The sequence below is a fragment of the Rissa tridactyla genome, chromosome 1 (assembly GCF_028500815.1).
Source record: "Rissa tridactyla isolate bRisTri1 chromosome 1, bRisTri1.patW.cur.20221130, whole genome shotgun sequence".
In the NCBI taxonomy this organism is placed as follows: domain Eukaryota; kingdom Metazoa; phylum Chordata; class Aves; order Charadriiformes; family Laridae; genus Rissa; species Rissa tridactyla.
In genome coordinates, this window is record NC_071466.1 from 187974296 (window position 1) to 188000889 (window position 26594).

Consider the following 26594-nt stretch of genomic DNA (forward strand, 5'->3'; position numbering starts at 1 on the left):
AGACTCTGATGCCCACAGCTGGAGGCAAAGTGGGTCAACCAACCTTAGGAGAGGCGGTGGAAACCTTTGGATCTATGGAACTGATTCCCTGAGTTTTTAATCTAATACGGTCCCTGAAATGGAGCCATGAGAATGCCTGTACTCCTTGCAGGGAACTTTTAACTGGGTGTGGAGACATCCAGGTTTTTTTCTGTATGTGTGCAAGCACCTGTTTGCTATTTTCCACTACCATCGATCACAGAAACAGCTTTAAGTCTGAGTTCTCTCACATATTTAAATATGCTAAATAGCCATTTTATTTAGCACATTCAACAATAATTTGCATATTTGATATATGAATATCTGTAATCAATACACAAATGAAGTGGTGGCTTACTGTTTCAATCTGTGCCTTCAAGCCAAATAGATTCATCTGTCATCTAGACTTCTCTTCAAAACCATGGTGTATATGTTACCTTTGACATCAAACTTTGTTTTTTTCTGCTGACTTCCACTTATTTTCTGAAGTTATTTTTTGTTGTTGTGATTAAGGAGGAACCTTCTACTGTACCCAAAATCAATCCCGTGACACCATCTATGATCTTCTGTTATTTTAGCTATGTAATAATGAGTTTCTCATTTCTCCCATCATCTGTTGTTGTGAGAAACATTTGTGCTCCACTGAAAGGTTTAGAAATGCTGTAACACTGACATTTTTGAGCTGGAGAGACAAGGCTATTGCTTTTTTTGCTGTAACACTTTTATCATTCTTTGTTCTATGGCACAAATTCAAGAAGTAACATGAAGACAGCTATCTTGGGCAAGTACACTCTTGTCCAGAAATAAACAGAGAGATAGATGAGCACAAAACCTGTTCTATAAGCCATTTAACAATTGTTTATAACAGCAGCATTAGGTTTCAAAATCAGGCATGTGATCATTAAAGGTGGTACTTTACAACAAAGCATTAGAGGTGCAGGTGCGTCAGAGGTCAAACCAGACAGGTAAGTCCACATGGCAGAGCTAAAAAATATAAAAAGTTCTTCAGAATGTGGAACAATGACATAGAAAAAAAATGATCTTTTCTGGGAAAGAGAAAGGGAAGATCTTGAAGCAGTACTCAGGTAGGAACTCGTACAGAAATGCTATCATACCTTCTGTCTCTAGGGAAGTAAACCTAGACCTTGATTCACAACAGCTATTGTTCTAGACCTTGAAAAAGAGATGAGAATAAGGCAAGATGACTTGTCTTGAGCAAATGTATGAAATCCTAGACGTCTTCGCAGAGATGTGGAAGAGTAGATGCAGCTGAGTGCACAGCTGAGTGCTTGCCACCAGCTACCGTGACATCTGGTTTTAGTAACGATAGAGACATATGCATAGAGATTAGAGATACACTGCTCTGACACATATACCCGAATAAAAGCTCAAAGATGTAAGATACTAACATTGAGCCTTCTGTGATCTGATTTCTTGACCTTCACAGTAGGTGACTGCAGACAAGAGGCTAACACTGAAATGTAGACTAGCTGTAGCAGGTATTGTTTAATTCAAGCTAAATGAAGGCTGCAGTGCTGTATCTCTATAAAGCTATTTGAGCATGTCTGCATCAGATTAGAAAATCAACTACATTCAATCATTTTCTAATCTGCTGTTTACTGTTGTGGAGAAGGGGTTTATGAGATGCAATGTGTTTGTTTTTACAAATACAGTCTGACAGGGTGACTTACCTTCTGAAGAAGCTCTTTATTCTTGTTTCTTTTTAGGTAACTAGGGAAGAAAAGCTGTCCAGGAACTGTCATGATAAAAAAAAGTACATACTTCTGAGCACCTAATTAGAAGTTCTGTTTGCTACTTTGTACAGGCTTTGGGTCTGCTTTGTGTAGTTTCAGATTCCTTCGTTGTCTTCCCTTAGCGTGCCTCTGGCAGCACCCATAATGCTCTGGGGCTGTGCAGAAAGACCCAGCTGATGCCCATGGGCCATGTTCCTCAAGGAACAAACTCTTACACTGCTGTTCAGATCACCTCCTCATGTGGTCTGCAGCGATTTCAGACTGCCAGTACATATTCCGTGCCACCTCCATGGTGCATGCTTTTTGCCCACATAGATAGCACATCTCTGCAAAAGCATGGCAGCACAGGTACATACTGGGACCAGTTATATTTTTCCACCACCAACAGGAGAGTGCCCTCTCATGTGATAGAAAACTTGCCATTTGGAATAGCAGCCTGCCTATCCCCATGTCACCCCATGATGATAGTCATACAAGTGGACTCAATCATCTGAAAGGTCCCTTCCTAGACAATTTTAAGCGGTGTGTAGGGTTATCAGAGCAACATCCATGCTTTCCATTGGCTTGCTCAGGAAACGTGCTCCCTTCCTTGCACATCTGAAAACCTGCTCTAACAAACACCCCTCAGCCCAACACTGAATCTAGCTTGGGAACTTTGTTGTCTCATTGTACAGTAGATTTCTCTGTGACAGAAGGCTGGCATGGGAGTCTTCTTTCAAGGAACTGTCCTGGGCAGAAAAGAGAAGGCTTGGCACCAGCTCCATGCTACGAATAACTGCCCATTTCAAAAACATCCCTACATGTCAGCTGGACACTAGATACCAGGTGTGTCAAGGATGCTCTTGATAGAAAAGGTTATGAGAACAAGGTATCTACCTACTGTTAGGAGAGTTTATTTGTTGTGGGGACTCCACACTTCTGAAGTGCTTTTGCAAAGGAACTTACCATGGGGACCTTCTGCAGAGGAGCCTCTTGACACTGCCAATCTTTCACAATGCCTTTAGGGTTTGGCAGTCAAAGCCCAGCTGTAAATCAGACCTTTCAAAGTATTTTGGGGAGCTGAGAAGTAATCCTTTCCAGTGCTTTTAGTGACTTTGAGCTGACTGTGGACTATTGTGACCATGGAGTATTGTCTTCTGAGCCCTGGCTGCAAGAGCTTCTTTACAAGCAGCTATTGTGAGTGAGGAAAGCGAAGGCATTGTGTCCTGGACAGTGATAATGAACTAAGTCTCCCTCATTATCTCCAGAAGGAAAGAGAAGTATCTTTTTCTGTGTGGTTTGATTTTGTAAAGGCCTGACTGGTCAGAGTGACTACTAAGATGACATGGCTACAACTCTAATGTGGAGGAAGAGAATATCGGCTGAATAACCGATTGCTGCCCCGGTACGGCTGCCGCGGTCTCCCGTGCCAATGGGGGCCGTTTGCAGAACGACCGGGTGACCATGCAGCAGAATCTGCGCGGCAGCAATGCTGCTTTCTGGGTGTGCCACCCTGACATTGCCTTCCAACCGCTCATACCAGTCGCTGACTGAAGTCGGTAGCAACTCCTCAGTTTTGATCTAATCCATGCCAGATATATTCAGTTCTGGAAACTAGTCTCTTTTTTAATAGTATTTGTTTTAATACAATGTGCCTGCTGTAAATGTATCGGTTTGAAAAGAGATGAGGTTTACCTGAGAGGCTGCAGCGTGGTCAGCCCTGCACAACAGATGAGAAAAAGCTTTCCTTTTCTCAAAGACAATCTGAAGTGAATGCACTCTACGGGCATAAAATACGTAGGAAGAGCATCATGCTGGAAATATTTTGTCTTGTTTTTTTTTCTTTACTATCTCTAATATATACAACCACTTATATATTTGTATCTCTGAACCCACGCAATAAACAGCTGTCCAGAGCACGTTTGCTTCCTGACAATCTCATCCTTACTGACCTGTAGCTCTTCCCAAGGATTTATGACGTATGTAGTGCAAATTACTTAAAACTCAGTCTGCTATAGAAATATTATTGTCTTTCCTGCTGTATTCATACCCAGATCTGTCTAAATATTGTTCAGACCTGCTTGGTGATGGTTTGAAATCTAATATTTAGCAAGAAATATACCAGCTAGAATGGACACAATGCATTGAAGTTATGAAATGCTTATGTCTTAGTAGACTCTGAAAAAGTAATGCTTTGAAGTCAGATTTAGTAGTGCCAATGGTTTGTCCTTTGACTCCACATTTTAGGCAGTACCTGAGACATCTGCCTTTCCTTGTAAGAGGACAGAAATATTCTCTACTCGACCTTTAAACTTCCAAATATTTCTGCTTTTTTACTCTATAATATATGTCTCGTTGTTTCATTGTTAGAAGTGTTCCATGACTGCCTGACTTGCTCGCCTGGAAGTGTGTTCAAATGAGGTGTACAGAAGGACAGGACCGGACCATATTTCTGATTTCTACAGAGCAGCCAGTGCAGAAGCATCGAACAGCAGTTTTTCTGAAATTATGCCCAAAAGTGGACACAGATGAGGTTTTTAATAAATTACTTCTGGGAGTTTGCTAACAAAATTTTGAGACACTCTGGAAGACTGTTTCCCTGTAATACTTACTGTGATGATCTGTCGTGGTTTTGGCCGGACTGGCCAATCAGAACGACAGATGGCCCTCCCCGCCCTCTCTCCAAAGAGAGGAGAGGAAGAGATAAAGAGATTTACGAGTTTAGAAAAAGAACTGAACTACTTTAATGAAAATAATAACAAATAAGGAAATAGTAAATAATAATAGAATAATAAAAATAAAGAAAAAAGTATACAATATATACAAAGCTGTATCCAGCTCCTAGGATGACGATCGCATCACCAGCAGACACAGGGAATGTCCCAGACTGGAGTCAGCGACGGACAGGAGGTGAATTCTGGATCCGGAGTCAGGAATGCTCGTATTGGGATCAAAGGCAGATGAACAGACAGGGTACTCCTTGCACGTCGGCCATTGAGGAAAGAAACTTGAGCCTTTGATCCCTCAGCTTTTATACTGAGCGTGATGCAGAATGGATGGAATACCCTGTTGGTCAGTTTTAGGTCACTTGTCCTCTCCGCTCCTCCCTGCAGGTGGGACCCCTCTACGCTTCTCTGCTTCCGACCCTCGAACGGGGCAAATAACGAAATTAGCTGACCTTGGTTGTTATAGCAATAAGTCTAAGCAAGAGCCTCTGTGCGTACCATTCCTTGGTATAATCAGGTCTTATCACTCCGAGAGTGAACAGGGTCTGAACAATATGCTGTTAATTTCAGAGTTTAGTCAGTTAGAAGAGGCCCAGCTAAAAAGTAAAATTACAAAACAGAAAATTGGTTCTGTTTTACCTCAAACCAGGACGTGATTATTACCTTATTCAATTATGAAATAATGGTGTGAGCACAAAAATCTGTTCCTTCCCAGTTTACAAGGTTTTGAAAATGAAAAAAAAGTTTTAAAATGCTATAATCATAAGTTTGCTGAACTCAGCATTGCAATTTAACGGTATTAGTAATCTGTCCAGATTGTCTCTCTGGTTTTACAAGAAAATACTGTATTACAGCTTCTTCCTGAAAGGTAAAGGTTTCAAAACGCTATTGTGTATTTTTTATGCTATGGCAACTGTATGGTAAAATAAGCATTGATGATATCGTTACAAGAAAAGTATAAATTAAATGAAATTGTAAATAAAAAGCAAAACTGCATTGCTACTGAAGATTAAACATGAATTACCAGGGATATAAGTACTGGCGTATTTCAGTCCTTGTTTCATTTTTATATTATGCTGAAAATTGCTAATGGTTCTCCCTTACTGAAGTCTACCAGTTTTATTAAAATAATAGAATTGTCCTTGTTAAATCTTGAAGAAAAAACAATTAAAACATTGTTTTGTAGCCACTCTCATAGTGCATTATAGAACCCCATTCATGAGCTCAGTTTCTAAAACATACACTAAACCAGATAATTTTGCTTTATTAATTCTCTGTGTAGCTTTCTGTAATCTTGTTTTCTTGCTAAATTTATTTCTGGTCAGTTTGAGCACCTTTGGTTTTATGCAAGTGTTGTCCTTTAGCTTTCTATCTTTTCCTTCTTGAACTATTTTTAAACAGCATCAAGTACCCTCCTTCCAGCCCTTGTTCTGTTAGACGAAACAAACCATGCTCTCTTAAATCTTCCCTTTGGCAGCCCTTCTTTGCATCTGTTTTAGTCTGAATATCTCTTTCTCTAAGAGCAGTGACCAAAACTATAATTATATTCAACTGTTGCCGCCTGTGCCTTGTGCAATAGAATCCGTATCTTCATATCGCTGCTGGAATGGACACTGACAGGAAATACCCTAGAATCAGCGATCACGCTTCAATATTTAAAAGTTTTATTTTCATTCCTTTGGTAGTGAAACCTCCTTCAATTAAAATCTCCTTCTACATAGATCATTAGAAGAGGCTTTTTCTCTTTCTAACTTTGCATAAAGGGAGATTATTTCATGTCTATAGCTTTTAATTTCCTGGTCTGGACTCTCGCTTCCTTTCAAAATCAGAGCAAGGACATTATGTCAATTGTGCAAAGATTTGACATTATCACCGTACTGGCTCTGTCGGAGATGGAGCTCATTTTCCCCACAGCAGCCCTATCCTGGTAGCTAGAAAGGTGCTGGTAACACACCGGTGTTTTGGCTACTGCTGAGCAGCACTCGCGCAGCGTCAAGGCTCTCTCCAGCCTTCCCCCCTCGCCAGCAGGCTGGGGGTGGGCAAGATCTTGGGAGGGGACACAGCCAGGACGGCTGACCCAAACTGACCAAAGGGATATTCCATACCATACAATGTCTGCTCAGCAATAAAAGCTAACAGAAAGGAGGGGGGGGGGCATTCGTTATTATGACAGCTGTCTTCCAGAGCGAGCACTCTGGAAGTCCTACTTCCAGGATGGCTGGACGTCGCCTGCTGATGGGAAGTAGAGAATAAATCTTTTGTTTTCCTTTGCTTCCGTATATGGCCTTTGCTTTTGCTTTATTGCGCTGCCTTTATCTTGACCCCCAAGTTTTTTTCCATCTTATTTTCTCCCCCCGCTGTCCTGCTGAGGAGGGGAGTGACAAAGCAGCTCGGTGGGCACCTGGCGTCCAGCCAAGGTCAACCCACCACCATTACGTTCTAAACCAGAGCATGAACTTCCCAATTTTCTTTCCCGGATGCAAACCTGCCACATCTCAAATGGGAACACTCATCTGGGTAGATAAACCTTGTTGTCTTCTCTGACTTGATGAGTAACCTGGAATGGTTATCTGCGATCTTCTTGCGATTTCTTATCCTAGATCGAAAATTCATATTGATTTCTCATTCTTTCAGGTTTCTTCACATTTTCCTGGCCAAGGCATTCTCTGGTGCATCGATACGCATCCTGATTTTTGTAGCTGTGACTGCTGCCTCCATTTGAGTTTGTTAATTGGATAACCGCGCAGCATTCCCAAGGGTACTTCTTCAAAGCAGGGTTCCTTTAACGTCATGTTCTGCATTAGATTATTCCTTCTGCCATTGTCGATTTTACATTTTCATTCCTCAGAGGCGCTTTTTTTCATTCTGGCCTATTTTATTCTCAAATTCATGCTGCACTGAAATCCTATTGTTCAAAATATTCACGATCCCTCCTAGATTCACCTGTGAAGAGAATTACCATGTTCTTCAATCCATTCAAATGATTAATTAAAATGTACTAGATTTTTACCCAGCACTAATCCCGCTGTTCCCTATCAATAACCCCCCTTAATTTCAAATTCTTTTTCCTTACTTAGCCAGTCCTGATTCCTCCTATGGTTCTCCTTATTCCATTTGCTTCTATTAAAGTATGATGTGGGATTCCACATGTAACGCCTCAATAAACTTCCCGAAAATAGTTTTCCTTTACACACAGTGCTGTAGGAACACATCCACAATACTTGTGATTCCTTGCAAACTGCTAATGGATTTTAAGTAACTAAAACCCAAATACCGCTAGAGTGATGAAACTGTTGCGCCTGCACATTTTAAAGTGGTATAGGGGAGAGCAAACTCCTAATTAGTGCCTGACAGACAGCGCAGCACTTGCAACACTGAGGATCAAAGAGTGCCATTTGAAAGGATTCAATACATGCATCTTTTGAATTTATACACACAGTGGCCTAAAACAGTCTGAATTAATTACTCTATAGCTCAACTCAGTTCCATGTGTACTTTTAAAAGCCACACCTAAGAAAAGATACTGTTACAGCAATAAAGAAGAGGAAAAAGGGTGAATGAAGATAAGATAGCAGCTTCCAGCAAAAACAGCGTAATCACAAATCCTGATCGATCTTGCCCTAACTGAAACAAACTCCTCCTTCCCTCTCCTCGAGACAGCAATATGTAAAAAATTAGCAATACGTTTAAACGGAATCAGAATACTTTTACAGAATGATTTAAAATGCAGCCTTTTCTTCTTGCTCTTTATACGTAGCCTTGACCTCATTGGTTTAAGAGCTATGATTTTTTTACCCTCTGTAGTCACAAGAGTTAACCGGTGTTTCACGAGAGATTTACCCAGTGCTGTTGCCATCACTTATCTCTACGTGCATGCGCTCTATCTCAAATATTACTGTTTATGCAACTCAGAACCAAACCTCCTTTAACGCAAACCAAAGATTAAAATCAAGCTTTGCAGAGGTCTAACGTGAAGCCCAGGCACTTCCCACATCCCAGTTTGTGGCATGAAGCCACACACACTGGGATTCCGCAGAGAGGAAGCAACCAGCTGCAAGTACCATTTTACAGGTACCCTTTTGAAGGAGGCAAAACAGTACTTGCTTTCGCTCCTGTGAGCTGATTAAATGCATTTGTGTGTAGCCACTTGGAAAGGCCACCTCGAGTAACATGGAGACAACATAGATGGCTTGGCAAGCATATTGTAATTTCTTAAATATGGGATCTAAAAAGGCTGCCAATTAGCTGCACTCATCAGCCTACAATATGTTTAATGTCGTCTGGAAGGCGGATTAGAAAAGCCAAGGCTCTTTACAAAATGACTGTTGTTTCAACAGAGCTGTAGTGGAAGCTTTGTAGGCAGCTCATAAAGAACTAGAAAAAACCCTGATATTCAAATAAAGCTAGTTCGAGATATTCTGTCCTCGTTCAAAAGATGGATAGCTTTCCTGGTTTACATCCTCTAACCAACTCCTAATACAATGTTAAATTTATCCGTGAAAAGAGTACAGAGTACTTGGGAGAACTTCTCAATGAAGAAAAATTCTTGCATTCTGGCAAACAGAAACAACATTCCGCCTGCAAAGCCCAGTTCAGTATATGCACTTACCCCACTGTCTGAAAATTAGTAACTCACAGGTTTTATTTGTATAAAAATTAAGTGGAAATGTTATTACTTTGTTCACTACAGGTAAGCATTGTCTGAATTAAATGCTCATCCCAAAAAGCTACAACTGGAGACTTATGAATTCAGAATAATGCCTTCGATAGCCTTATGGATGATGCCGTGACTTTGCTCTTTCCCAGGGGAAGGAGTGTATTATGTATGTTGTTACACGAGACTATCCTATATTGTCTATTTTGATTTAGGATGCTGGCAACGCAGTTCAACTCTAGACAAGGTCCCTTGATCAGAATAAGGTTGACATTTCTTTTGTATATGTTTAAACTAATGGGAAAGGCTTGTTCTCTTGTGATTCTTAACTCAGTTCTTAGTAACTGGAAGGAAGAAGGGAAGTTGTATAAAGTGCAGTTGCACCAAGACAATAAAACTTTCCTTTTTAATATTTTTATTGCCCTTTTTATTGCCCACTTTTCGTGTTTGTAGTTTAAAAACAAAAAGGGAACGAATAACATGCGTTCTTTCACTTACCTTTAAATTGCTGTAGCTTTTTAACTTTTCTTTCTCTCTGTTTCTCCTCTTTTCCCTTCCTCATGTAGTGAATGACAAAGGCTTCTTTAGTCCTTGTGCACCTGGAGTTTGTTTGCATTAGGAACAATTTAAAATATGTGAAGGCTACAGCTTATGTCCCACTGACACTTACTAGCTTCACTAGCAAAAACAAGCCAGAGAACTGCAGGAGCACCATAAAAGTCTGGATATCTGAGTAAAACGACACAGGTGAAAATACATCAGACTGAAAAAAGAACAGCCCAAATACAATGTTTTCTTGCACAGTCACAGAACACGGTGTAGCCAGGGCTAAGATAACGAAGGATCTCAGCTGTCTTCCTCAAAGTTCCTTTCCTAGAGGCAGCCTAATAACACTCTCAACGTTTCAAGACAAGTACAGAAGGTGACTATCAAAGCAAATGTTATTTTTGGTAGATAGTGCAATGACAGGTGATTAGTCCTGAAAGGCAGAGTGACAAATGCACTGTTCTTTGGTGAAATTGGACATTTTATCTACTGCGTGAAACATGCATTTTATCGAGCAGGTATTTTCATGCACTGTAGCACTCTACTAAGAGGCAAATACTCACCCAGAAACCTGTCAAGCAATCTTACTAATGCTAACATGCCCAGTGTGTGACAGCAGCTGTGTCTAACTCAAATTCCGCTGCAGTCACACTGGAAGAACTCACGTGTACCTTCCTGGTGTTGAAAATGCTGTTTCACTGATGTGCTGTATCGTCAGATCTTACCACACCACCCTTCTCCACATTGGCAGAAAGTTGCAAAGGAAGGAGGAGCAAGATCATAGCAAGGTCTAAACGTAACTTCGCAACTCTAAAGTAATTTCAGGAGGATGCATATATGATAGTTAAGACAAAACAAAATGCATAATTTATTATTTCATATATCAAATGCTAATTTTTTCTTGACGAGAGACACCCGAAGTTTAGCATCCAAAACTGAAGCTTCTAGAATAAGCTCCCGATTCACTTAAGTGAACTATTTCAATATTTTATTTTCTTTATGCTGGGACAGGAACAGCTGCTCAAGTGAAGTTTTGGGTCTTGGGATTATTTTCAAATAATGAATGAACCAATTTGAAGTTATCCTGATGAAAACAATAAGCAGCAAGTCCTAAAAATCAGTTAATTTTGATAATTTAATATGCCATTTGTAGTCATCCAAACATCTTAATACTGTTATGTACAAAACCCACTGAAATAAAAAAAAAAAGAATTTAAATGTTATCTTTCAAATGTAAAAGTGCAGTTAACACAGGCAACATTTTTGTAAGAACACTGGATTTCTATTAAATTCACTGGCTATGTAAGAGCCTAACAAGTACACTGCCTACACTAAAGTGAATGAGGATTTTATTTTTTGTTAATTTTGAATAAGCCTGGTAGTTGATAAATAAAGTTTTACTGCCACCATAATTATGGTACATACATCCAAAAATGCATAGCACAATTGTTTTCATAATTTTCAGTTTTACTGACTTCAACAAAGTAGAGCAACAGTAAGATCCGTAAAGTTCAAAAAATAATTAACACCATAAAACCTCGTATCAAGTAAGTGTGCACAAAACAGCCACCCTGAATTCCTTTCTCCAGAATTCCGACAGCTTTCCAAAGATGTCATTTACTCCCAATAAACACTCTTCCTTTACAGTACTGAATGTATTTTCTGGTACAGGATTTACATTTATGATCTTTCATGCATTACATATTCACAATTTGGAAAGAAATGGAAAGCCTTCATACATGTCAGCCTTTAATCTTATCCAGTCCTGAAGTCTCTGCAAAGTTGTTTTTTCTTGTGTTAATATTTTTGCAGCTTTTCTCAGTTTTTCTTCATTTCGTTCTAAATAACGAATTCCATCTGTCTGCAGCTGATTGAGTTTCTCTTTACGACTTTCATCCAGAGGTATGTCTTCATTCATAAGGGGGTTAAATCTGAAGTAAGTATCTGGAGGTAACAGCGCATCCAGCATGGTGTGAACTTCTGTATTGAAAACAAATGAAGGCAAGTGTTACATTTACGTGAGACAGACAAATAGTCCTCCTGTCTCTGAACAACAAGTGAGATCTTGCTCTGGAGTGACGCAGCGAGGGTAAATACGCGCACCTTTGCTGAGCAGAGCTGCCTTATCAAAACCCCTTTCTCATTAGAAGGTTTGCAAATGACTCTGTAGCTCTGTTTACTCTGGAAAAACTTCACCTTTTATTCTAAGACGACTTCACTGGTATGACAGTTGGCAAGGTTTTGCAGCCATTCAGATTTTTAATTACACGTATATTCCATTCCTTTGCAAATGAGAGGGCGTTCTGAAGAGCAGGAATGTGCCTTACATACTCCCGATTCAGGATATCCATGATTTGTTACACTCAGTCCTAATGGAAGTAGGTGTTACGAAACCAGTAGCTACATACTCTTCTCTAATCTCAAGGACTGTGGTAAGAGAGATTAGGTTTAAAGCTTTCTTTTGTTTACAACTAAATCATTTTTTTACATATAACTAGAGATTTTTGGTTTGAATTTAACATTCATTTAAAGCGTTCATGTTAAACTGTAACAGTTCAGTTAACTAGTACAATAATAAACTGGCTATGTGATGTATTTGTAGGTTCCTCTTCTCTTTCTTTTTTCCTGTCTTTTATAAACCATTTTGTCTCTCCTTTTAGATTTCTTTTCTATTTGTTGGCTTCCTTAAAATTCCATTACTTCTTTAATCTTTCATCCTCTTTCATTTCCATCTTGTTTGCATTCTTACCATCCTTCCTCATTCTTTTACTGTTATATAAAAATTTTAAAGTGAAAAAACCATCACGAGTAAGACCACAGCAAAAGATTCTTGTTAACCTGGAATCTTCTCTGCTCGGTCCCTCCTCCTGTGAATTCCTCTGCTGTCTCTGTTCTTGCCTCACCACATCCAGTCTTTCTTGCTCTATTTAATATTCTCCTCTTTTTCCTTCATAATATAACTTCCTATTTGCTCAAATCTACTCTCCCCTCTTTCCATTTCCTCTCCTTTGGTCTCCACAATAAACTTTCCTTTCCTCCTTTTCCTGAGTCCAACTTCCTGCCTGATTTTTCTGCTGCAATGAAACTTTTTTTTCCCTTGACAGAATGTCTTTCCTTTCCACGATTGTGCAAAACCCAGAAGTGGCCCAAAATCTAGCTTTTTCTTACTAATGATGGCTGACAGAGATCATGCAGCAAGGGATCTAGAGTGTAGGAGTGTTTCTTGATTCCTAGCTTTTTACAGTATCAGTTCCCCTTATAAGAGGGGGGGAAAAAAAAAAAGTATCTGCATATCAATATTTCCTGTTTATAAAACCAAAACAGATATAAACTGCTAGTAGTAGAGCTCCAGTGTACTCCTATCCTAGGAACACAGTTTATTTTGGAAAGCACGTGCTTGACTCCTCCTGACAGCAATGGAAGTCATGACCATTTACAGATACAGTCCAGTCCTCGGAAAAGCACATGTTAAAAACATATAGAAGAGAGCTAAAATACTTGTTCTAAAGCTGTTGAAAACCAAATGATGTTCTACATTAACTATTAAGTTTTTCCGTTTATGGAAAAAAACAAACCAAGTAAGAAAATACAATTTTTCTATGGAAATGAATGCCTGAATATGCCTTTATTCAGAAGCACAAGTAAAGACATATCGCTTTGTAAAAATCCTGTTGGATTATCATCATTCTGATTTTTAAGGTACCTTTTAACTCTAGTATACCCATGTCATCAACCTTATATTAACACTTGAGAACTCATAAACTAAAAGAGCTTAGCAACAACACAGTGAAGATGAAGACTCACAAAGATAAGGCTAAGAACGCATTCACATCCTCTCCAGAAAACATGTAATACTGGTACTAAAACACCAACTATACACAACGAGTTTCGGAGAGACATGTTTCGAGTCGTTCCAATGAGGCAGGTAGAGAGAAGAAGGGGAAAGACAAAAGTTGCAGACTGCTCTCAGAATTGAAACTACAATTCTAAGAAACAAAAACCTGAAAGCAGTCACAATACAAATGTATCTTAAGTCACCAACCTTCTGTGTCAGTTGCGCTGCTGATAACATTTGTGAGTTTGGCTTTCAAACTGGTGTACGTGACGTTTGTCTTTCCCTCGCTTTCATATCGACCAGTGCCCAGCGATACTAGACACTGCAGTGGAACACTGGGCCAAAGACACTTGCACTCATGAACTGCCAGCGCAGAAGGATTATTTAGAAGCAGACCTCCATCCTGTAAATTAAAAACAAGTACAAATGTTATACGTTACATATAGAAGAGGTAGGCTGAAACAGCAGCATTCACTGGAATATCTGAACAAGTTATGACTTCATCTTCTGAAGACCCTTTAGGCAAGACAGATACGCATATTGACAACTTTTTAAACAATCAAGCAGTCTGCATCCTAAAATGCTTATTACTGGTATTACAAGGATATATTCTGTAACTAAATCCAAATCACTGCCTCCAGACCCCAAAATAAATAACTAAAATTCACAAGAGCTAAGCTTGGCCAAAGCTACTTTATAAGCACAGTCATTACACAGGATGCTATAGCCGGGATTAAGAACTGGAAAAAAATCACAAAATCATTTAGGTTGGAAGGGACCTTTCTGGTCCAACCCCCTGCTCAAGCAGGGTGACCTAGAGCACACTGCCCAGGGCCATGTTCAGTTGGGTTTTAGAGTATCTCCAGAAATGGAGACTCCAGAACCTCTCTGGGCCACCTGTTTCAGCGTTTGCCCACCCTCACAGTAAAATCTCTTCTTGTGTTCGGATGGAATTTAATGTGTTTTCATATGTGCCATTGTCTTTTGTCCTGCCAGTGAGTACAGCTGGGAAGAGTACTGCTCCCTCATCTTCATTCCCTCCCATCCTTCATTCGTACACATCAGTAAGATCACCCCTGAGACTCTTCTCTAGGCTGAACAGTCCCAGCTCTCTCAGTCTCTCCTCGTATGAGAGATGCTCCAGTCCCTTAATCATCTTTGTGGCTCTGTGCTGGACTTGCTCCAGTATGCTCATGTCTCTCTTGTATGGGGGAACTGGACAACAGTACTTCAGATGTGGCCTCAGCAGTGCAGAGAGGAAGAATCACCTCCCTTGGCCTGCTGACAACACTGTTCTTGATGCAGGCCAGGATGCTGTTGGCGTTTTTGCCACAAGGGTGCATTGCTGGCTCATGTTCAGCTTGTAGTCCACCAGGACCCCACGGTCCTTCTCTGACAAGCTGCTTTAAAATGAGTCAGTCCCCAGCATGGGTTGGTGCATGGGGTCATCCCTCCCCAGATGCATGACTCTGCCTTTCCTCTTGTTGAACTTCATGAGAATTCTCCAGCCTGTTGAGGTCCCTCTGAGTGGTGGTGCACCATCTGGCGTACCAGCCATTCCTCCCAGGTTTGTACCATCTGTGAACTTCCTGCACCTGACACTCTGTCCCATCATTTAGATCATTAATGAAGACTTTAAATAGTATTGGCACCAGTACTGACCACTGAGGCACACCTCTAGTGACTTGCTTTCAACTGGACTTTGCGACACTGATCCCAACCCTCTGGGCCTGGTCATTCAGTTAGTTTGCAGTCTACCTTGCTGTCTACTTTGTTAGCTTGTTTCTGATGTTGCTATAGAAGACAGTGTCAAAGGCTTTATTGAACTTGAGGTAAACAACATCCACTGCTTTCCACTTGTCCACCAAGGTAGTCATCTCATTGCAGAAGGCTACCAGGTTAGTCAATCGTAAGTTCGCCTTTGTAAATCCATGCTGCCTACTCATGATCACCACCTTGTCTTTCATGACTTTGAAAATCCTTTCCAGGAGGATTTCCTCCATCACCTCCTGAGGGATTGGGCTGAGGCCAACTAGCCTGTAGATCCCCAAACCTTTCTTTTTGCTCTTCCTGAAGACAGGAGTGTTATTTGCTCTCCCAACTTCTCCCAATCACCACGATCATTAAGAACGATCAAGAACCACCTTGCAATGGCATCAGCCAGCTCCATCAGCACTCATGGATGAAACCCACCAAGCTCTATGAATTTATGTATGTCCAGTTTGTTTAACTGCTCCCTAACCTGGCGCTCCTCCACCAAGTGCAAATCCTCCTTGCACCAGACGTTCCCTCTGGCTTCAGGGGCCTGGGATTCCTGAAAGCCGTTATTACTCGTAAAGACTGAGGCAAAGGCAGTGTTAAGCACCTCAGCCTCTGCCATGTCATTTGTCACCAGCTCCCCTGCCCCATTCAGTAGCAGGGTCCATGTTTTCTCCCTAGTCTTCCTTTTGACATTTATGTACTTCTAGAATCCATTGTTGTTGCCCTTTACATCCCTCTCTTCACATTCAACTCTAGGCCAGCATTTGCTTTCCTAAATCCATCTCTGCAAGACCGGACAGGAACTCTATACTCCTCCTGGGTCACCTGCCTCTGCTTCCACCTTTTGTACTATTCCTTTCTATGTCTGAGTTCAGTTAGGATCTTCTTGCCCATCCATGCCTGCCACCTTTGCTTGATTTCCTACTTGTTGGGATCCTTTCTTGATCTTGGAGGAAGTGATCACTGAGTATCATCCAGCTCTCCTGGACCCCTCCTCTCTTCAAGGCCATAGCCCATGGGATTCTTCCAAGTAGACCTCTAAAGAAGATGAAGTCTGCTGTCATGAAATCCACGTCTGCAGTCCTGATTTCTTCCTGCTCCCTTCCCTTAGAATCTTGAACCCCATCATCTCATAGTCACTGCAGCCAAGGCTTTCTTTAACTTTCATGTCCGTGAACAGTTCTTTATTCTTCATAAGCATCAGGTACAGCAAAGCACCTTTCTTGTTGGCTTCTCCATCAACTGTGCCAGGAAGTTGTCATCAATGCACTCAAGAAATCTCCTAGGTTGCTTGAACTCTTCTGTATTGTCCTTTCATCAGGCATCAGGGTTATTCAGGTTCCCCCTGAGGACCAGGCCCTGGGAACATGAGGCGGCTTTAAGTTGTCTGAAGATCAGCGCAAGACTAATAGGAACAAAGGCTACTCATAGAGGTCTGGAAATGAGGAGAGACATCTTTTGCTAGCAACATGTCAGAAGCGTATGTGTTTAGGCCGGGATAAAATACTTTAGGACTAATAAGAATCAGTATGACTGACAGTAAATCTGAGAAGGATTCAGACAAGGAGATTTTGATCCAGCAAATTTCAAAAAGTATGTTCAGCTCTTCTTGGAACTAAAATGATTATCACTCCAATTAAGAAATGGATTACTTTGGACTTTGAATTCAACAGGACATTCTGTATTGGGAATGCCTTAAAAAAAAAAAAAAAAAGCAGTTACAAAGGCAAAACTTAAGCTGAAAACATTATCAATACCAAAGACGAAGATTTTCATAGCCATTCAAAATCCACACAAAAACCTACCATATAAAATACAACGAAACAGAATATTGGCTACAATAAGACTATGCAAAAGCTCCTTACATCCAAAAGCACCCTGAACTCCTGAAGTTTTTACAGAAACTTCTTTTAACTACAGCTGTGCTAGATAAATAAGTAAAAACAGGATTACTGAGCTGAGGTTTTTTTTTTTTTTAATTAAGCTTTCATTTCAACCTACAAAAAGCTCTTTGAACTCCTTCTGGATACTGTCCGCTTTGCTCAAAACACTGCTAAAATGAATGGTCTCTTCAGTGCCCATTATCCTTTGCTTATGTTTAAATTAGCTTCTACACAGAAAACTAAATACAAGGATGTTTTTGTCCTTGATATAATTCCCCATGAATCTTAATCTAAAATCTAAATAGTTATCTTTGTAGTGCTTACTTTTTTCTTTAAATCCTAGATTAAAAACATGCTTACTAAATAATTTCCACTGATCTTGTCAATATAATTTAATTAAACTTGATTGCTTCACCATGGGAAAATTAGTGTTATCAAAAGTTAGGGGGTACAAAATAGTAGAATATGACAGTATTTTCGTAATATTGACAAATAAAAGATTAAAGAAAGGTACAGTACATATACCTACACATACCAAATGTGTACTGTGATGACACCAACAGCTCTGTGCAGTGATTTCCATATTTAAACATTCTCCAATTTAGGTTTATTGAAATGACAGCAAATATCCATTCCTAATAATTTTCAGTTTAGACACCTTTTATGTAAGATCTAGCATTTATATAGCTACATGTCATTTTTGGAAAGTTAGAAGTAGGACTCAATAAGGAAGGCAATTGATTATTTCCTTCCCCTCCAGATTATGGTTGATAATGATCACATACCGATCAATATTGTGCTTCAAACCTGCTTACTCTGTTAAACAAAGGTGTTCATCTTATTGCTCTTTTGCTTACAGTGATCAACTACTGAAGCAGTAAGTAACGTTATTAGTTCAATCAGACTATTAAGGACTTAGTGAAGGAAATACTGCAATAATTTATTTAATTCTGCAGCTCCAGAAACCTTAGAGTTAATTATGTCACAGGCTGAAATTCTTATGGAAAAAAAAAAATCACCAGTTTTAAAATTAGTTGCAGTGATTTCACAGAGATGAGAATTCTAAGAAAACTGTAAAAAACAAAGAATTTTCCAGTTCTAAGGCTAAAAAATAGAAACGAACCCTTCTGATTCTAAATAATACCTCTATCTTCATGGAACTGGACAAAAAGTCCTTCCCAAGAAATATATTAAGCTAGTAACACATAAATATGAAAGCCAGATCTAAATTTTTTAAAAAGTAAATGAAATCATGATATATCCTTGTTCAGGCTTGTCCTTGAGACACTGGAATACAATTCCAAAGTGACTGGTGCTGCAATTTTGTACATAGGGGATACCGAGGTCACAAGCATCTTCACTGATCCTTGCTCTGAATTCCTCTATATTTAGCCTGGCAATTTGATTTGGACAACTGCTATATTTGGTATCTTTTTTTTTTCTGATTCTGTTGAAGTTATCATATAGTTATATAGTTATATAATTAGTTATATATATATAAAAGTTATATATAGTATATAGTTATATAATATTATAAAAACTAATATAAATTATTTCTAAATTACCAATTAAAATATTTTTATTGTAAGCGCTCAGCTTTTAAAAGATGTTTATAAATATACATTAACCACAACGTGACATAACCAGAAGACTGAATGATTGCTAGTAGTATGGAATGTCGTGGTGGTGAAGGGAGTTAGCTAGTTCTCAATCCAACTGCAAACTCTTCTTCACTTCCCAAACACACACGAGTCACCCCTCCCCTTTTGCATTCTTCTGTGGTGCTATGGTCAGTGCACTGGCGAGTGCTGTATCTTTCTTCATATTCTGAACTTTGCAAAACCACTCCACGTTTGAGCCAACTTCATTTGCTGGCAGTACACTGGACACAAACTGCCGTAGTAGGAACGATAATGTAAGTGCTGAAAAAGGGTTTGTAACTCTCTCACATCGTGCAGGTAAACAGTAGGGAAGAAGGCTTTTTATTAACATTTCAAATAAAAATAATGGAAGTAATCAAATAAATTAATCTTAAAATGGAGCTTCATACATATAAACCCAAGCTTATTAGTGATAGCAAAGCAGTGAACTCAGGGACTGGGACATTACTTCCAGTCTTTTGCCAAAGGCTTTCCAAATGGTAAACATTACATTGTTATATTTTGTTTAATATTTTATCAGCTAATTCTTCAGTGAACTCAAATGGGGTTTTTTGGTACAGATTTTTCAAATATATTCCCCATGCAACTGTAACCATATTTTTAGGACTTTCTGGTTGTTAGTCAGAAGTCTAAAGCTGTAGCTAGCATTTTCTGGAAGTCTTCTGATAGTTGCAAAATAGTCAGGGAGGGCTCCCTCATGATCTGACTACCAGATAAATATTTAAATTATTTAAAGCAGGAAAAATGCACCGTTTGTAGGCATATGCTCCAATGAAAACTCGGTGGTGAAGATACCCTGCTTCCCCAGATCTAAGGATAAAGAAAAGCTACAGTCAGAAGGAAAACACATCAGGAAGTCTCAAGGAAAGCAAATGCTCCAGACCACCTGGGAGCCTGGTAGCACAGAACCTTCTGAAAAATCTTGTCCCATTTAAATAATTATGGTGACTGTGCATGAAGTCACCACTCATATTTAAGTCGAAACTTTAGAAACAATTATTTAAAATTAAGATGTTGGAAAAAAATATATCAGTCTGAACAATACTTTACCATGGGCAGTTATTTATTCACAGGCTATCATTGCACTTCCTAATTTTGTCAGACTCAAGCTGTGCCTTATAACTGTTCTGTGTAACATCCTGTGTGCTGCACAGTTTCATTGAAATGATACTAAGCTCTGTGAAGAAAATAATCTAGCACTGGATGAAGGATATATAACTTAAGAAAGCCAAGTCTGATATTTGGAAGCTGAGTTTGTTGGCTCCATAGTAACCATTTCACCTCACTGCCTATGCAGACATGCTTTGCATTTTAGTTCACTTTTACAGACTTGCTCTGTTGTTTACTTTCATTGTCCTTGTGAAAAAGTGGAGACAGAATTAGTACAAAGCTATCACAGGCTAGGACAAGACAGGCTAAGATTTTGAATGGTCTTTTGAAAAGTATTTTTCAAATTCGATGTTTCAAGTCAACATAAAGATAACAAACATGCAGATTAAGGGTAGGGCTTATTGCTTCAAATGAGGAGTTTGAAGAGTTGCTGCACTATTACATACAAGGGGTTACTTAGAAAAAATTACTACTCTAAAAACATTTAAATGGGTATGCCTTGCTCAGTCATTCTGTAAAATCAGCTCGATACATATTCACGTAAGTAGCAGCAAAACGTCCTCAGAGCAGAAGACAGGAATGAGAAACAGGAGAGTTATTTTACTACCTGTAAGACCTACTCATAGACATAACTGCAAGATTCATATCCTGAGATAGCCCTCTCATCGCACCGGGCACCCGGTGCCATTATGAGAATGTTAGTTACTATATTCACATATAAAGCTTTAAGGCTTGCTCAGTGGAACACCACTGAGCTACTAAATTACAGTTTTTGATATACACTTTGTGAAAAAGGAATTTACCCATTCAGATTTAACTGTGCAATAAAATAGTCCCTATAGCATTCAGCACAAGTACACTCTCCTCAATACAAAGGTTACATGATCACCTTGTTCTGTTAAATATATACAAAAATGTTTGAAATATTACATTAATTACGGCTCTCCTCTTGTAAGTACTCAGTCTGGTCACAGTACTACTGAGGATGAAACTGCAGAAGAGAAGCTGCCAGCAAGTACAGGAAATCTTTATGTCCCTGCACAAACTATTCTGATCCCATAAAATATGTATATAAACATGAAACAGCATAGAAGCAGAATTGTTTCCTCTTTATCTCAGTGACAGCAACATATGGTGGTGACAATATTTCCAAGTAACCTCTAAAATGTACAGTGCACTAGAACAATTTGGTTTAGCTTCATTATAATGGTGGGCCTGATCCACTTTGCTGCATGAGAGATAAGTGAGAAAAGATTTTTTAATAAGTTAAATAATTTTCTATAAAGCATACAATGATCTACTGTTATCTCTTTATACACATATTTCATGCAATTTATTTAGAAAGATACACCCTTGCTTCATAATCATGCTAAGAGGGATGCCTTTGGGTCCAGTAAATACAATTTATGATGTATTCCGCACTATGTTGATTCCCCAAGGCCTTAATTGGTGACAGATATTAATGCAATCCTCCTATACTCCCAATTTCTAACAATTTCAGAATGAACTGATTCTGTTACTTAAGAAGAGGCAGAAATACTCCTTTAAATTCCCAAAATAAATGTCTTGTGCTCACTACTTCGTAAGGCTATCTCAAAATTACGATTTCTCTTCAGACACTAGAAAAACAAACACTATAGAACTGTGACAAGTAACTGCTCAAGTGTGCACTGAAAAAGTGATTCCCCTTGAACTGGCTAATGGAAAAATTCTTCAGAAAACGTTTGTACAGAAAATGAAGATTAAATGCATTTGTATTTATATTACTGAATGACACTAAAATTAATATTTCCATTCCTGCTCTCTTTGACAGTTTTAAAAAAATCAGAAGGTACATTAGCTAGATTTGTACTTCTACTACACTAGCTGCAAAAAGAGAACACTTTATACAGAGATCATATCACATGAAGTAAAACAAGAAGTCTAACAAAGTTTGAAAGTTTACTGAAAAGCTTCCTTTTCCATACAACTGTTCTCCCATACCATTATTTATAATTTTTTTCCTAAAAATTAGAAACACTGTAATACACTGTTTGCATATACACAAATGTGATGCTAAATGCTTCTGAGAGCTATCAATACTATTGCTATTATAAGCTAAACATTTAATAGTATATTTTACATTATTTTACCCTACATTAGCCATGTTTGCTCTTGACATTTCTTTAGAATGAATGGTTGGCTGAGGTGGACTGCTAGGTGATTATCTTAAATTATTAACTCATCCCAGCTAGTCATTAATTCACAGAAAATGACCAGCTGCTCTGAAGACATTATTGAAGTCATGTTTGTGTGTCAGATATGGAAAGTGTACTCTTACACTGTACTGATGAAGATTTGCTAAACATTAGCAGACATCATGAAAGAAAGAAAGAATTACTGGGCAATAAAATATATTGTCACTAAAAGCACAAGCTTTGCACTGCAGATTTAATTACACGAATTCTGCAATGAACAACAGGACACATCACCAAAATAGTATTTTAACTGTGGTTCCCAAATAATGAATTGCCTGTAATACTACAAGCGAGGATCATACACACACCCCCCAAACAAAAAACCCCACGGATCTGAATAAAATCCTTCTGGATTCAGATGACGCTGCAGGGCTCAAGCCTAGAAGGTTTGTCCTTTCTGACAACATTTAACTTAGGAAGCATATAAAAATTCTACTTGATATGACGAGATATATCAGAATAAGGCGAAAGGTCTAGTAGTTATACAAAAGAATCACGTTACTATTAAAACCTCCACAAGTAAGCAAGAAATCCCAGATCCAGAGATATCCTAATCCTTGTGAAAGCTGACCATGTTAGATTTTCAAAATTTCAAAATTCTTTAAATTTCATTTCCAAAGCTAACCATGTAAATATTCTTCAGACTCAATATATTTTTACATCAATAACCTGATTGTTATTAATATTACTTATTAATCTTACCTTTGCTAACTCATTGGGCTATGCTTTTAGCTGTCAGTTTACTAAGGAATAGTAAAATGACAGGAAATTCAAAATGCATTGAGAAAAATATGGAAGAGTATGAAGACTAGAAGTGACCTATAGGGAATCCAGGTGTCTCATATTATTTGATATATCACTGATAAATGCTACTCAAAATCTATTGGTCATTCATCTATTTAAAACTGTACAATAATCAGAATGTTGTAAGCTAACTCTACAGATAACTTCTAAAACTAAGTATATTGCACACTCCACACGTTTCTTTTGATCTTTCATATTGTAATTTCAAACTGAAACTGGATTTCCTATAGAACCGCTTTTTTTAATAAAACTATGTAAGCTATTTAAATTTCTTAATACAATTTTATGCTTTATTTATTGCCTCAAACACTAGATTTCATTTCATTGCAACTGAAACAAAGCAGGTTCATAACTAAAGGATCTGATGTTAAAATGGACAAAATTTAAGAAATAAAGTGAACTAGTTATTGAAGATAATTGATGTGAAGTGTTCAGGATTTGTATATGAACTACCTAGTATTTGTATCCACAGTGGGGGCAGGGGAAGGGGGAGTAAGAACTGAAGGGAAAAGTTCTGCACTTTCACGACTTCTCTAAATTAAGAAGTACACGTCTAGAACGCAAAATACAAGATGTGTTTATCAGAAGCAGATAAAAACTAAAACATAAATTTTTAGATTAAGAAATTCAGTATTTATAAAGCACCTTACATACCAGACCACTGGAAGTGATGAAAGAGACTACGGTGGAGGAAGAACTGGCTGATCAGATGGGACAACAGTCTACCTCGGATGGAGACCTCTTTGGCTGGGACTGTTTTCTATCAAAGTTACTCAATGGCTGGTTTGGGGCTCATCCTCATTTTCTCAAAAACATGCAACTGCTAATGAAGTCTGTTACTAAGTTAGAGGCTTTGCAAATACAAAGGCCTTACTGTAAATACAGAATGAGTCTAAGGTCCAAAAAAAAAAAAACCCCAAAGGAGATGACATATAGCCAAGCAAAGTGCTCATAAATGCAAAGCTACGTACTTCAGAACTATGTTGGAATCAGACCAATCATGAGAAAGATCCGAGCAGAGCACTATCACAGAATGATTTAACCACCTATATGCGAAGTAGCTGTTGAAAAGGCAACTGTAATTCTAAATTGTACCTTCCTCTGAAATAGGAAATACATGACAGTTAAGACATCATCTAAAATACAGTGTTCAACCTGACCGAAGTAACTCCTCTGAATTTTGCTTCTAATTTTGAATTTGGAATCTCATTCAGCTTTGCACAGTATGTCTTGGGTCATGCCAAAACACGCTGCATAGTCCAGTTTCAAGAAAGATTACTCAAACTGCAGCAGGTGCAATGAAGGACCATTAGGATGATCAAGAGAACACAGAGCCTATTTTGCAAGACTGAGACAGACTGACATATTTAGACTTAATAAAATAAGTATATAGAGAGCACTCATAGCCTTTTTTATCAGAAGGGTAAATACTACAAGAAGACAAGTTAATTAAACTAGAGAACATTCCTGGCACAAAGACAATTTGTATCCATTAGCTATGAATAGACTTAAGAGTGAAAATCAGAAGTTTTCTAGCCACGGGAAAAATGAAGAAATATCTTCTTGAAATAACCTTCTCCAAGGGTAGCAGCAGCCAAGACAGCTTTACATGTTTATGAACTACAGTCTATGATGCAGTTGGCAACCATGACAGAGGACTGAATTTGACTCTGAGGGAAACTTTCACTCTACGCTCCCTTATCATTTTTTCCTAAGGAAATGCCAGCTGAATTAATTCTAAATTCTGCAGCCAAAAAGCTAAAATTTATCTGCTACTAAAAACAGCAGCGTAAATATACCCCCAGTAAAAGAAAACATTGCAAGGTAAAGAATCTTTGAAGAGATTGCCAACTGATTTGGAATTGACACTATAGCTTAATCCTTGTATTGGAAGAGAAGCTCAGCACAGGAAATAGGGCTTAGACATTGTGCCCTGTTTGACTGGATATTGCTGGACTGAATGCACTGGATATTGAACTAACTGACTTTATGTACATTTTGCATATGTGGTGAAAATTCTTCCTATCACAGTACTAAGACCTGTATCGACAACAAGAAGAGGGCAATATCCTAAACTACAATACAGAAGGCAAATCAGAGGCTGGATAGTAGCTGATGAAGCATGAAGTGATTGTTCGCATCAAGCACCAGACCACTACGTATCATAAATAAGCTTTCCTTAAGGGAAAAGGTAACAGTATATCAATAGTCCCACTACGTTCTTAGGCTTTTATTTGCAATGAATAACACAAGACTATTTTGTATGGATATACAGCCCCATTCAAGTCAGCATTAGACATATATAACCTGGGAAAATAAAAATTACCAGCTAGCAAGACTTGACAGTAAATTGTTCTTTTTGATCTAAGAAATGGTGGCTGGTAACATCAGAACTTGAGAGCAGCAACCTACATTGTCTGTACAGAGACTATGGAATTGACAAGGTTTGTTTTATAGCAAATATTAGCTGGTAAACAGTGTGACTAAAGATATGTGGACTCAGAAGTCTAAGCAAAAAAATAGTTAAACGTAATACAGCCCATTTGGGAGTGAGGGCTGTTTTTTTTAAATAAGCGCTCTGAAAACTGCATTAGCAAAGCATCACTCTGAATCACTGGAGATAAAAATTATAATGCATCCAAGTTAAATGCCTAAATAAAATATACTCTCAATTTCATTTCACTAAACAAATCTACCAATAATACCTCACTTAGCAAGTCCCTGCCGGGAATCTTGCAAGCAGTCTGGCGCTGCAAAATACTACTGGTGCAGTAACCACACCAATTTCACAAACTGGTAAACTGCATCACGCGCGTCCACCTTAAGAGCTGCTAATCAAACCTCTAGAACCCGTAAGAGAAAAAGAAATGCACATATTCCTGTAGCTACCACATTCCAGTAAACTCCCTCTTCCTTAAACAGTAGGCAACATTGCCTCCAAGGCTGTAGGAAAATGTGTATGGCAACAAGTAGACAGAGAAACAAAGAAATATTTGTTTCTATCATTGTGAGAACAAGATACACCTATTAAACCGCAGTCTGTATAAGCTCTGGTGCATACTGATCACCATGGCATATCCTAAGAATGAAAAGAACTTCAATGTGACCTATATTCTATGTCTTCTTAGAGCCTGGGAAGCACCCTTGAATCTAATTTTAAAAGCTACCGTGTAAAACCAATTAGGGTAGGATCCACTAAGCGAATCACTTTTGAAGGCCTCTCCTGTAACAAGCTACAAAGATGAAATGGCTTTACAGATTTACTGCCTAATAAAAGGAAAGGGAAAGTTTGAAAAAATAGAAAGAACCTGTGTATTATCTTTTTTGAATGAAGGTGAGACTTGAAATTTTAGTTACATCATTTTATTGTACTGTACATGGTTTTTATTTCTAGGTTGTATTCTCACCACACATCCTGTTACACCTGCATTATTAAAACTCCACTAACAGATTAGCTGCCAATTTAACCACTTTAGTATCTGTTCTTGCTCAAAGAAAATATGATTATTTGAACATCATCATTTTAATACATGAAACTGCAATACATGAAATCATGGCAAGCCATCAAGAAAAAGGTGATCAAGTCCTTTGCATTAAATTGATCATATTTTATTTTGAGAAAAATC

General features: G+C 38.5%; 1 protein-coding gene across 7 annotated transcripts in view; it reads right to left on the reverse strand.

Annotated features, from left to right (window-relative positions):
• Nucleotides 1–10648: 10648 nt before the first annotated feature.
• Nucleotides 10649–26594, reverse strand: part of PNPLA8 (patatin like phospholipase domain containing 8) — a 40181-nt gene continuing 24235 nt past the window's right edge. For 4 of the 7 annotated variants that reach the window (XM_054194266.1, XM_054194237.1, XM_054194247.1 and 1 more), the window contains 2 exons: nt 13720–13915; nt 10649–11657 (listed from right to left, as the gene is read on the reverse strand). In XM_054194266.1, coding sequence (XP_054050241.1) covers nt 11383–11657; nt 13720–13915 — 471 coding nt within the window. In that variant the 3' untranslated portion in view covers nt 10649–11382. The other 3 variants (XM_054194298.1, XM_054194277.1, XM_054194287.1) reach the window with 3 other exon arrangements.